General features: G+C 44.9%; 1 protein-coding gene across 1 annotated transcript in view; it reads left to right on the top strand.

The window, feature by feature from the left end:
- Positions 1 to 1,918: 1,918 nt before the first annotated feature.
- Positions 1,919 to 11,949, top strand: part of EPHB1 (EPH receptor B1) — a 317,068-nt gene continuing 307,037 nt past the window's right edge. The window contains exons 1-2 of the mRNA XM_006883418.1: positions 1,919 to 1,922; positions 2,005 to 2,069. Of these exons, the coding sequence (XP_006883480.1) occupies positions 1,919 to 1,922; positions 2,005 to 2,069 (69 nt within the window). The remainder of the gene's footprint in view (positions 1,923 to 2,004; positions 2,070 to 11,949) is intronic.

Genomic DNA, 11,949 nt, shown 5'->3' with positions numbered 1-11,949 from the left:
CTGGTACCAAGTGTGTTGCTTGTTAGAGGGGGAAAATATAATGTGGTGTTTGTTTTGATAACTATTTCTTAGATATGACACCAAAAGAAAGACTCATGGAAGAAATAAAAACTTAGGAATTTAACCTCAATTAAAAAACTTGTACTTTTGTAAAAACATTGATGAGTGAATGAAAGACAATGAATGGGAGACAATGTATGTGTGCAAGTTATCTGCCTGATTAAGGGTGTGTGATTAGACTATGAAAAGAACTCTAAAAACACAATAATAAACAACCCAAATTCCAAAGAGAAGAATGATTAGAACAGATATTTTTACCACAGAGGATATATGAATGCCAAACAAACAATAAGATGTTCAAGATCACTTGTTATTGTTGTGTACTATAGAGTCAGAAATGACGCATAGCTGACTTGTCAGTGAATTTTCAGAGCCAGTTAAGCACATGGGAAGAGATCGCCCATCTTTCTTCTGTACATCAGCTGGTGTATTTAAACCGTGTATCATTGGGTGGGCAGTGCAGTTCTTGACCCCAAATACTACTGTTGTTATTGTTGTGTACCACAGAGTAAGAAATGACCCAGCTGACCCTTCAGCGGGTTTTCAGAGGCAGGCAGTCACAGAGGAGGAGATTGTCCATCCTTCTCCCATAGAGCAGCTGGTGGCCTCGAACCAGGTGCCTGTACTACCACTATTACTGTAATGCCATACTACTATACAATTATTACCACTACTGAAACCAAATACACTATTGAATTGAACCAACTCATAGCTATTATCTATTGGGTTTTTGTTGGGTTTTTTTTGGATTTTATTTTTTAGGCTATACGTAGAAATACTTTTCTCCAACACCACAACTCAAAGGCCTCAATTCTTCTTCTGTTATCCTTAGTCATTACCCCAGCTCTCCGATGCATAGAGCATTTCATTGCAAAGACCATGGCCTGGATCAGGTGCACCTTGGTTTCTACACTGATATTGTTGCTTCTCAGTACTCTGGAGAAGTCCCTGACAGCAAATTTTCCCAATGCAATTCATCTTTTGATTTCCTGACTGCTGATGCCAAGAGTGTTGATTGTGGGGACGAGCAAGCTATAACTGTTAACAACCTCAATCTTTTCTCCATCTATCATGGTGCTGCCAGTTGGTCCAGTGGTGAAAATCTTTGTCTTCTTGATACTGAGCTTCAATTCATTTTGAAGATGACAGTGAATGACTTTTATGACAAAAGAAGAATTGATGCCTTTGAGTGGTGCTGGAAAAGAGTCTGGAACATACCATGGTCCACCAAGAGAACAAACAGGTCTGTTTTGGAGAGGATGAAACCAAGTTTCTCCTCGGATGCTAGGATTTTAAAGCTCTGTCTCACATACTTTGGGCATGTGGCCAGGAGAGACCAGACCTTGTAAAAGGATATCATGCTCGGAAGGGTGTAGGGACAGGGCAGGAGAGGAAGGCCCTGGATGAGATGGATTGATACAGCAACTGGGATAATAGGAGTAGGTGTGTCAGAGTCAGTGAGACTGGCTCAGGACAGGGCAGGGTTCAGAGCCGTCATATATAGGGTCACTGTGAGTCACAGTTGAATCGATGGCACGTAACAACGACATAGAAGTACGCATATAAATTTCTTTATGGGGGAGGGGAGAATGCCTGTCTTTCTCTTAATGGAGCAACTGGTGGATTCAAGTCACTGAAGCTAGGTCTCAGTGGATATGGTGATGTGTGGGCAGGTGATTCCATCCCACAGAGGTGACGTGAGGTCATTCAGGGAAAGAACATCCAACTTAGTGGTGTCGGGACACCCGAGTGTGGCATTCAGTTTTGCTACGTTCTGTGCATCGCTGGTTGACCTCTTTTTTGCTCTGAACCGTGCACTCTGAATCAGAAATGGGAGGTGGCCAAGGCTCCTTCCAACATGGGCCCGTGACTGTTGTAAAGCAAATGACTTCATGAACATGCAAGCAATGTCTCATCAAGTTTTTCCTCTTTTTTCATCCACAGAAACTTTAATGGACACCAGGACAGCTACCGCAGAGCTGGGCTGGACGGCTAATCCGGCTTCAGGGGTGAGTATCAGGCCATAGGTCCTGCTGTGTCGTCCTTGGCACGGTCCTTCCAGGAAGCTGCCCCCGGACCACCACCGCCATGTGTGTATAGGATGGGGGTGGAGGTAAATAGGACAGTGACTGCCCAAAGCTAGGCCAGCCGCCCCGGGGCAGAGCAGAGATCTGAGATGCCCATGGTGCTGTAATGAAGGCAAAGGTAGAGGATGGATGCCAGCAGTGGTTGCTGTGTTGGGTACCACAGAGTCATGACTCACAGCTGCTCCTCCAGTGGATTTACAGAGGCTATAAATCACACAGGAAAAGATTGCCCATCTTTCCACTGCAGTGCAGCTGATGGGTTTGAACTACATACCTTTGGGTGGGCAGTGCAAGTTCTTACCACTAAGCCATGTATCAGTGTCTGTTGTTGTTAGGTTCCATTGAGATGAGCAAGACTCATATTGACCCTCTGAACAACAGATCTGAACTCTGTCCTGTCCCCTGCCATCTCCACAGTCTCTGATGCACTCAATCCCCTTGCCCCAGTCACAGTGTCAATCCACCTGGTTGAGAATCTTCCTCTCCTTCATCATCCTCCCACCTTTCCAAGCATAATATCAACTGTTGTTGTTGTTGTTGTTGTGTACCAGAGAGTCAAAACCAAGCCATAGCTGACCCTCCAGCAGGTTTTCAGGGGCAGTTAATCTTGTGGGAGGAGATGGCCCATCCTTCTCCCGCAGAGCAGCTGGTGGATTCCAACCGAGTGCCTTCTGGATTGCAGCACTTGCTTCTTGCCACCAGGCCGCCAAAGTTCCTAATGAAGGGCTGAAATCCCTGCCTTGGTAGACCAGCAGCCTGATGAGGATGACCAGCTCTGGTGTCCTGAGAGGACCAAGGTCCTGTGACAAGGTCTCTGTGGGCATGGAGTGGCACAGGTGGCATTAAATTCTTCCTCTGCCCTCAGTCCCCTGTCCCAGAAAGCCATGTTTCCTGTTTTCCAGAAGGGGAAAGATAGATAATTCTTCTCTCTCTTAAACACATGTCTCAGGTGAAGGCAGACTCCCCCTGAAAGCTTTTCTAAAGAGCCAAAGCTCTTTCACTGGCAATCTGTGTTAAAAGATGCTCATTAATCTACTCATTGTTCATGCACCTGGCAACACACAATGACAGAAGGCCTCGGACCGCTTATGGTGGGCAGACATGCTAATGAGATACAGCTCTGGTAGGCTAGTGGCAAGAGGCTGTCCTGCAATCCCAAAGGCGTGTGGTTCGAGGCCACCAGCTGCTCCATGGGAGAAGAATGGACAAGCTCCTCCTGTGAGATTAAACTGCCTCTGAAAACCCTCTGGAGGGTCAGCTATGGGTGGGTTCTGACTCTACAGTACAGAAAATAACAAAACAACGCGTATCCATTGAGGCTTAAGGCTGAAGTATATCTTTCTGTGGTGCAAATGGAGAGGTTTGGGGCAAAGGTGGGCACAAAAGTGGAAGACGGGAAGCTTTTAAAGAGAAAATATTCATGAGCCAATATATGATGGGTAAGGTGCGCCTGATACAGGCCATGGTCTTTGCCATCACTTGTTATGTGTCATAGAGTGGGTAGTGACTAGGGATGATAGAAGGAAAATTGATGCCTTTGAGCTGTGGTGTTGGAGAAGAGTATTGAGAGTACCATGGACTGCTAAGAGAACAGATAGTTTCATCCTGGAGAGGGTTAAGCCGGGCGGCTCCTTGGAGGCAAGGATTCTGAGGCTCCGTCTGACATACTTTGAACATGTTGCAAGGAGGGACCGGTCCTTGGAGAAGGACATCATGCTTGGTAGGGTGGTGGAACAGCGCAGGAGGGGAAGGCCCCCTATGAGGTGGATTGATTCAGTGACTGGGGTAATTGGAGTGGGTGTGTCAGAGACAGTGAGATTGGCACAGGACAGAGCAGGGTTTAGGGCTGTTGTACATAGGGTTGCTATGAGTCACAGGCGACTAGATGGCACATAACAACAACAACAAGAGTTTGGCAGGTGGTAAATAGGAGTCTAGAAAGACATTCTATGTGGAAGGACCAACAGGTATGAAGGGATGTGATCATGGGAAGACTTGAGGAATGAAGTCAACTTGGTACATTGCAGGCTGTAGACAATGCTCAGAGGAAGAAACTATGGAACTGACATTATCGTATAGACCATGGGGACAGCCTTGGCAGGAGATGAAACAATCTCATCTTGTGGCAGGAGTGTGGAAAACAATGAAGAGAAGGACCCTGGGGGTAGGGGTGGGGGGTCTGTCTGCTGTCTTGGTTGGGTCAGAAAGGTCAGGTTTTGTTTTCTCTCTCTCCTCTTTGTTAGAACATTGTAAAATTGAGAATCTGGAAGCCATTCTTTTCTTCTCCTTTGTTATTCCTCTGTCTTCAAGTCACTTGTCTCCTTCTATGAAATACTTCTCCAGAACCTACATCAGATCCCCCATTACAAGTCTTCGCAATGCCTAGAATCTCTGCTCTTCACTGATGTGACTTGATACCTCAATGCATTAATTGTTGTTGTTGTTGTTGTTGTTAAGTGCTGTCAAGTTGTAGACAACTCATAGCGACCCTATGAACGAAAGACCTGGACACTTGTATAACTTTCATCCTTTCTCCAGGTTCATAGGGTTTCAGGAGGCAAGCTATTTCAGAAGTGGATACCACTCCTGCTTTCAAGCTTGTTTGAATCAGGGAGTTCCACCAAACACTGTCCACCATGGGTAACCATTCTCGCATTGGACACATCAGTGTCACAGTGTTTAGCATCTTAGGCAAATTTTAGGTACTGAGACTATATTACTTTTGTGGTTCATAAATTAACAGCAAATTTCAAACTTTCTTGACCTTCAGAATCATCAACAACATCATAGGGAACACGTGAAAAAGGTAAGGGAGATTTACAAGATTAATGCAGGAAAAGATTAAAAAATGTTCCTAATTTTTAAAATACCAAGTTATGTTTTTAATATCCTACGTCCTACACGTCTAGCCAGCATTTCCCTCTTGTCAAAATATGTAGCGAAGTCACTGTCTAGGAAGTTTCACTGGAGTGGAAAGCATTCAATTTGAAAAGCAAGAGGCCAGGATGATGACATTTCACCTCACCTACTTTAGGAGTGTTTTCAGGAGAAGCTATTCCTATTTCATGCTTGGAAAGGTGGAAGACCAGTGGAAGAGGGAAAGCCCCTCAATGAGATGCAATGACAAGTGACTGCAGTAATAAGATCAAGTGTATCAGGGAGGAGAAGGCACAGGCTAGAACAGGGCTCAAGTCTGTTGCTCACAGCTCGTTGAGAGTTGTACTTGACCGCATTAATTAGTGTTTCATTTATTTTGACCTCTCTCCTCCTCCCTAGCCACAATATAAAAGCTCATGGTGACCACAACAATAATTAGCGTTTGTTTCCGCATTGGCCACCGGGGCCTGCTTCCCTGCCTGACACACAGCCAGTGCTCAATGTGTTTGCTGAGTGAAAAATCTGTTTAAGAGGAATATATGAATGGATGGATATTATTGTCCTGACAGGAGTCCAGAACGAAGGCTGCATAGTGAAGTGGACTTGTGGGGAGGGATTGCATAACAATGAAAGAATTTTTCTTTTACTTTTCAAGGAGAAGAGTGACTTGGGGGAGAGGGGGTGGGCAGGGAGAAAAGTGCAACAGTGATTGATTAGAAACCGTAAGTCTATGTAAACTTTCATTAAAATTAATTAAACTGGATGAAATAATGTTTACGGCATTGAAGTCTATGGGGGAGAGAATAGTCTAAAAGTATTATATTTTAGGGCATTATTTTTATCGTAGGAGTATGCAATGAGGGTTGCAGAGTGGATTATATTTGGGGGTGGGGGGTGGGGTTTGGGGAGGTGCGGGGGGGATTGTGTACCAGTGAGGGAGTTTTTCTTTTGCTTTTCAAGGAGAGGAGCAAAGGGGCGGGGGAGGGGTTTGTGGGGGGAGAAGGGTGCAACAATGAATGAATGGAATTCCAAAATCTCTGCAGATGTTCATTGAAATGAAAAATAAACAAACTAAATTAAAAAAAATTAATTAAAGGGAAAAAACTCCAGAAAACCTGAGAGTTTCTGGCTTAAATAAGCGGGTAGCTCTTTTTTTCTTTTTCTCTTTTAAAAAAATTTTAATTGATCTAATTAATGTTAACAATAATTCACTTACATTGTGCTTCATTAATATACATTGTATATTATACAGTTTTTTGTTTACAATGTGTTTCATACAATCACTCATATACGTTGTATTTTATAATTACCACTCACTGATCTATGCCTATTATTACAGTATCTTTTTTTTTTGAGAAATTTTTAAGTTTATTTAGCACAGTCTATGTGGTTTGCCCCTCAATGCCATTTTTGCAGATGAATGACCTAGAAGGAGGATTAGGCTTGGAAGGGAAAAGCCTGAGTTCAGTTCTGGAGCCGATGAGTTTGATGTGCTTCTGGGGCATCTACGGCAGGTATGCTACCATCATTTGACTTAGCTGTAAATGGAATCCAAAGACAAGTCACATCTGTGAGGCCAGGGAGAGGCTGCAGCCTCTCAGGGGCGCATCTGGAGTGAGAAGAAAGGCACTTGGATGGATCTTTGGGGTCAACTAGAGAGCGAGCCTAAAGTGGAGACTGGGGGCGGGAGGAGGGCTGGGAAGTGGGAGTGGACTCAGAGAGGCACCTGTTACGGAGGCCACGGGAAGAATGTGTCAAGAGAGAGGAAGTTACAAGTGTGTAGATGCTGCGTGGTTTAGTGACAGGGATTCACAAATGACCTGCGTGAATGGAATCTGGAAAACAGAGTTTGTGGAGTCAGGAGGTGCTGAGGGGTGCGTGGGAGGGAGCAGTGTGTAGAGAGGAGGCAAGAGATGATGAGAGCAGTGAGGCTGTAAAATTGTCTTTCTTTCTGGAGGAACAGACAGCTTTTTCCCCCCTGTCAAAATAGGAGGGCAGAGAGAAGGCATGCGTACAGATAGATGACAGGACTCAGGGTGGGTGATAGGAGCCAAACGGGAGATTCTCCCACCTGTTTTCTGAGGTTAGTGGCAAGGCACTGAGAGTGAGGGGAGGGGCTGTGGAGCAGCAGGGGGTTGTCCTTAGGTGCCCTAAGATTCAGAGCGACCCTGCAGACTGGAGATCTGGACCTTGTTCGTTCTTATGTCACCCTCATGATCTCTGATCTGCTGCATCCCACTGTTACGGTCACTGTGTCATTCCATCTTGTTGGGAGTCTTCCTCTCTTTCTGTGACCACATTTCCCAGCAGGACACCTCCTTCCAACAACTGGCCCGATCTGAGAGCATGCTCAGAATTGTGTGAAATGACGTGTCACTGTCTTTAGCTCTAAGGAGCATCGTGATTACATTTCCTTCAAGGCAGACTTGTTTGTTCTTTTGACAGTCCATGGGCTACTCAATACTCTTCAACACCACAAGTTAAAGGCACTGATTCTTCTCCTGTCATCCTTATTCACTGTCCAACTTCCAGGTGCATAAGAACTAACTGAAAAGGTGGTGGCTTGAGTCAGGCACACCTTAGTCTTTAAACTGACATCATTCCTCTTCAGCACTCATGTGAAGACCTTGAAAGCGGATGTCTCCAATGCAACACGTCTTTCGTGTTCTTAATGGCTGCTACTATGATTATTGATTGTGGATCCAAGAAAGATGAAATTAGTGACAATTTCAGGCATTTCACCATCCATCATTATGTTGTTACCTATTAGTCGGTCCATTCTTGAGGATTTTTATTTTCTTGATATGGAGAGGTAATCCCTATTAGAAGCTGTAGTCTTTGATCTTCTGTAGAGTGTGTTTCTAGTCCTTTTTGCTTTCACCAAGCAAGGTTGTATCATTTGCATAATGCAGTGTACTAATGAGTCTTCCTCGCATCCTGATGCTACGTAGAATTCTAGCAAATTCTAGCACAGCTTCTCCAATGATGCGTACAGTATGCAGATCGAATAGGTGTGGAGAAAGGAATCAAACCTGGCACCTACCTTTTCTGATTTAGACCATGCGCTGTTCCCTGTTCTGTCTGGACGACATCATGGTTTGTGTGTAGGCTTCCAATGACCACAGTTAATCGTTCTGGGATTCCCATTCTTCTCAATGTTAACCATAATTTGTTATGATTCACACCGTCATATGCCTTTACATAATCAGTAAAATACAACCAACATCTTTATGGTATTCTCTGCTTTTAGCTGATATCCATCTAACATCAGCAATGATACCCATGGTACCACAGTCTCTGGCCTCTTCTGAATCCAACTTGAATTTCTGGAAGTTCCTTGTTGATGGCCCAGCTATTTTTTTTTTAAATAATCTTCAACATTGGCCAGCATCAGGATGGATGGTGAAGAGACTGAGATTGTTCACAGCTTTAGTTTGCTTGGCTCCACAGTCAGCACTCTTGGCCCCAGTAGCCAGGAAACTAAAAGATGTATTGCGATGGGAAAGTCTGCTGGTAGGGACTTCTCCAAAGTACTGAAGAGCAGTGGTGTCTCTCTGGAGACTAAGGTGCATCTGATACAGGCTATGGTCTTTGCAATCACTTGTTAGGCATCAGAGAGTTGGACAGTGACTAGGGAGGATAGAAGGAGAATTGGTGCCTTTGAGCTGTGGTGCTGGAGAAGACTATTGAGTGTACCATGGACTGCCAAGAAAACAAACAGATTCATCCAGGAGACAGTTAAACCGGGCTACTCCTTGGAGGCAAGGATTCTGAGGCTTCGTCTCACATACTTTGGACATGTTGTAAGGAGAGACCGGTCCTTGGAGAAGGACATCATGCTTGGGAGGGTGGAGGAACAGCACAGGAGGGGAAGACCCTCAATGAGGTGGATTGATTCAGTGACTGGGGTAATCGGGATGGGTATGTCAGAGGCAGTGCAATTGGCAGAGGACAGAGCCGAGTTTAGGGCTGTTGCACGTAGGGTCGCTATGAGTCGCAAGCAACTCGACGGCACATAACAACAACAACAGCAATCTCCAACAAGACTTTACTTGTATGTAATAGTAATAACATTGTTTTATAAATTCTACCTTTTTTGGAAATGGAAACAATTCTAGATCTTTTGCAGTTAGATGGCCAGGTAGCTTTCCCCCCACATTTCTTGGCATAGACTAATGAGCACATCCAGAGCTCCGTGTATTTATTGAAACATTTCAGTCAGCATTCTGTCATTTCCTGGGGCCTTATTTTTTGGTCAGAGCCTCAGTACAACTTGAACTTCTTCCTTCATGATCAGTGATTTCTTTATCATATGCTACTTGCTGAAACATTTCGCTGTGGACCAGTTCCTTCCTTATTCTTTTGATGCTTCTCCAAGGTATAGGAGGGTATCAAGGTTTAAACTGACTGCTGTTGAGAAATAGAGAGGCTAGGCCTGTTTTGAAGGGATCTGATAAGTTTAGGGTGTGGTTTTGGCTGAAGACTGTATAGTTCTGATGACTCATCTGAAGCTTCTGTTGTCCTCTCACTGCCTGGAGGAGGCATGGCAATGGAGTTACCAAGAGTTGACCAAGAATGATGGGAGTCAAGGTCAAGAGCTAAGGATATTGATGAGAGAGAGAGGATTTTATTACTATTATTATTATCATCATCATCATTATTCATACCATCCACACAATAGAAGAAAAATGAAGCTTGGAGGGATTGTGACCAAATACAAGGGCCCGATGTAGATTTCAGTAAGGCTGTAGAATGAATGTCATAGACCAGAACAGGACTGTTGGAGAACACAGCCTTGAATGTCACCTTGACTTTGAGATACTCGGAGTACTTCTGGGTGATGAAGAGGTGCGTGGTAGGTCCAGAGTTTGAGCTGTGGGAGCAGAGTGAATATGACCTTCATGATAATTGAGATCCGTCTTCGGTCTTGGGTCGATGAAAGACATCCTGATACCAGTGGGGAGGAGACAGTAGGCCACACCCCTCTTTGGGATCTCATGCATGCACGCTCAAGATGGAGAAGTGAGCCTCGTTCTGATAGGCTGGGTCTCTCCAGAGAACTGAATCTATCCCTTTTAGAGGAGACATCCCATTCTCTCAGGGTCCTAGCCGGGTTAGCTGTCTATTTTACACACAGTGTGCAGGGCTCTGTAACACAGAGCTCCCAGGAAGAGGTCCGAGGTCTTAGTGGATACACTTGACAAGTGCCAAGTATGGGAAGGGATTGAATCACATGTTGTTCTTGTTATGTGCCATCGAGTTGCTTGTGACTCATAGCGAGCCTATGTACAAGAGCCCTAAATGCCATTCTATCCTGTGCCAACCTCGCTGTCTCAAACACACTCATTCCCACCACTCCACTCACAGAATCGATCCATCTCATAGAGGGTCTTCCTTTTCTGCGCCGTCCCTCTACTCTCCCAAACATGATGTCCCTCTCCAAGGACCAGTCCCTCCTTGCAACATGCCCAAAGTATGTCAGACGAAGCTTCAGAATCCTTGACTCCAAGAAGCATTCTGGCTTCACCCTCTCCAGGACAAACCTGTTTGTTCTCCTAGCAGTTCATGGTATATTCAACACCCTTCTTATGGCTAAACTCAAACTATTACTTTGTAATCTAATTTATAATACTATAAAAGAATCTTGCTTTTAATTTAAGGCCTTGAAATTTTACCTAAATTGTATGACTTCCTGCTGAGTACAAATGACAAGGAGGGGGCTGAGCTTTCACTCAAAGACTTTCCACAGGAACCCTTTGCCTGGGTTCCCATGGTCACTGTCTCAGGCTCCATCTCTCTTTTTTAAACCTGTGCTTGTAGTCCTGCCCTTAAAAGTCCCCTTGTCCTTCACATCTCTTAACCCTTGAACAGTTGAGAAAGCCTCAGAGGCTACATGACTAGAAAGCACTCTGTGTAGACCCAGCCTTGGTCTGCACTCCACCAATATTAGCTTTTCTTTTTGATTTCTTAGCTTTAAAGAAAACAAAGATTCTCACCACTGGTCCGATTGGCAGCATCATGATAGATGGTGAAGACACTGAGATTGTTAACAGCTTTACTTTGCTTGGCTCCACAACCAACAATCTTGGTACCAGCAGCCAGGAAATCAAAAGATGAATTGCATTGAGAAAGTCTGTTGTCAGGGACATTTCCAGAGTACTGAAGAGCAACAATATCAGTCTGGAGACTAAGGTCTGCCTCATCCAGGCCATGGTCTTCACAATTAAGTGCTATGCATCAGAAAGCTGGACAATGACTAGGGATGATAGAAGGAGAATTGATGGCTTTGAGCTATGGTGCTGGAGAAGAGTATCAAATATACCATGGACTGCTGGGAGAACAAACAGGTGCATCCTGGAAAGGGTGAAACCAGGCTGCTCCTTGGAGGCAAAGACTCTGAAGCTACGTCTGACATACGTTGGCTCTGCTGCAAGGCAGAACCAGTCCTTGGAGAGGGATGTCATGCTCTGGAGGGTGTGGGGACAGTGCAAGAGAGGAAGACCCTGGCTGAGATGGATTGACCAGTAACTGGGATAATGAGGGCGGATGTGCCAGAGACAATAAGGTGGGCTCAGGATAGAGCCGGGTTTAGAACCCTTGTACATAGGGTCCCGATGAGTTTCAAGCAACTTAACAGCACATAATAGCCACAAAAATAGCAGCAGCTTTAAAGAGAAATTTATTTTCTCAAAGTTTGACTGACTCCTTTGCTGGCCTTTCTCTGCATGGTCAGCTCAGGGACTGATGTGGCTTTAAGAACAGGCTGGTCCAGGGCCCCAGAATCGCATTCTGTCTTCTTCTTTTCCATTCCATCCCTTTCTCTGGTATTTCTTCCAGTGGTGACAGTTCCATGCTTGGGCTCCTTGCTGAGAGAGAGAGGGAGAGAGAGAGAGAGAGAGAGAGAGAGAGAGAGAGAGAGAGAGAG

This window comes from Elephantulus edwardii, unplaced genomic scaffold, assembly GCF_000299155.1.
Source record: "Elephantulus edwardii isolate Elephantulus edwardi_28Jun2011 unplaced genomic scaffold, EleEdw1.0 scaffold00027, whole genome shotgun sequence".
Classification (NCBI taxonomy): domain Eukaryota; kingdom Metazoa; phylum Chordata; class Mammalia; order Macroscelidea; family Macroscelididae; genus Elephantulus; species Elephantulus edwardii.
Note: the sequence above shows the minus strand (reverse complement) of the source record. Positions and strands in the feature narration are given on the sequence as shown.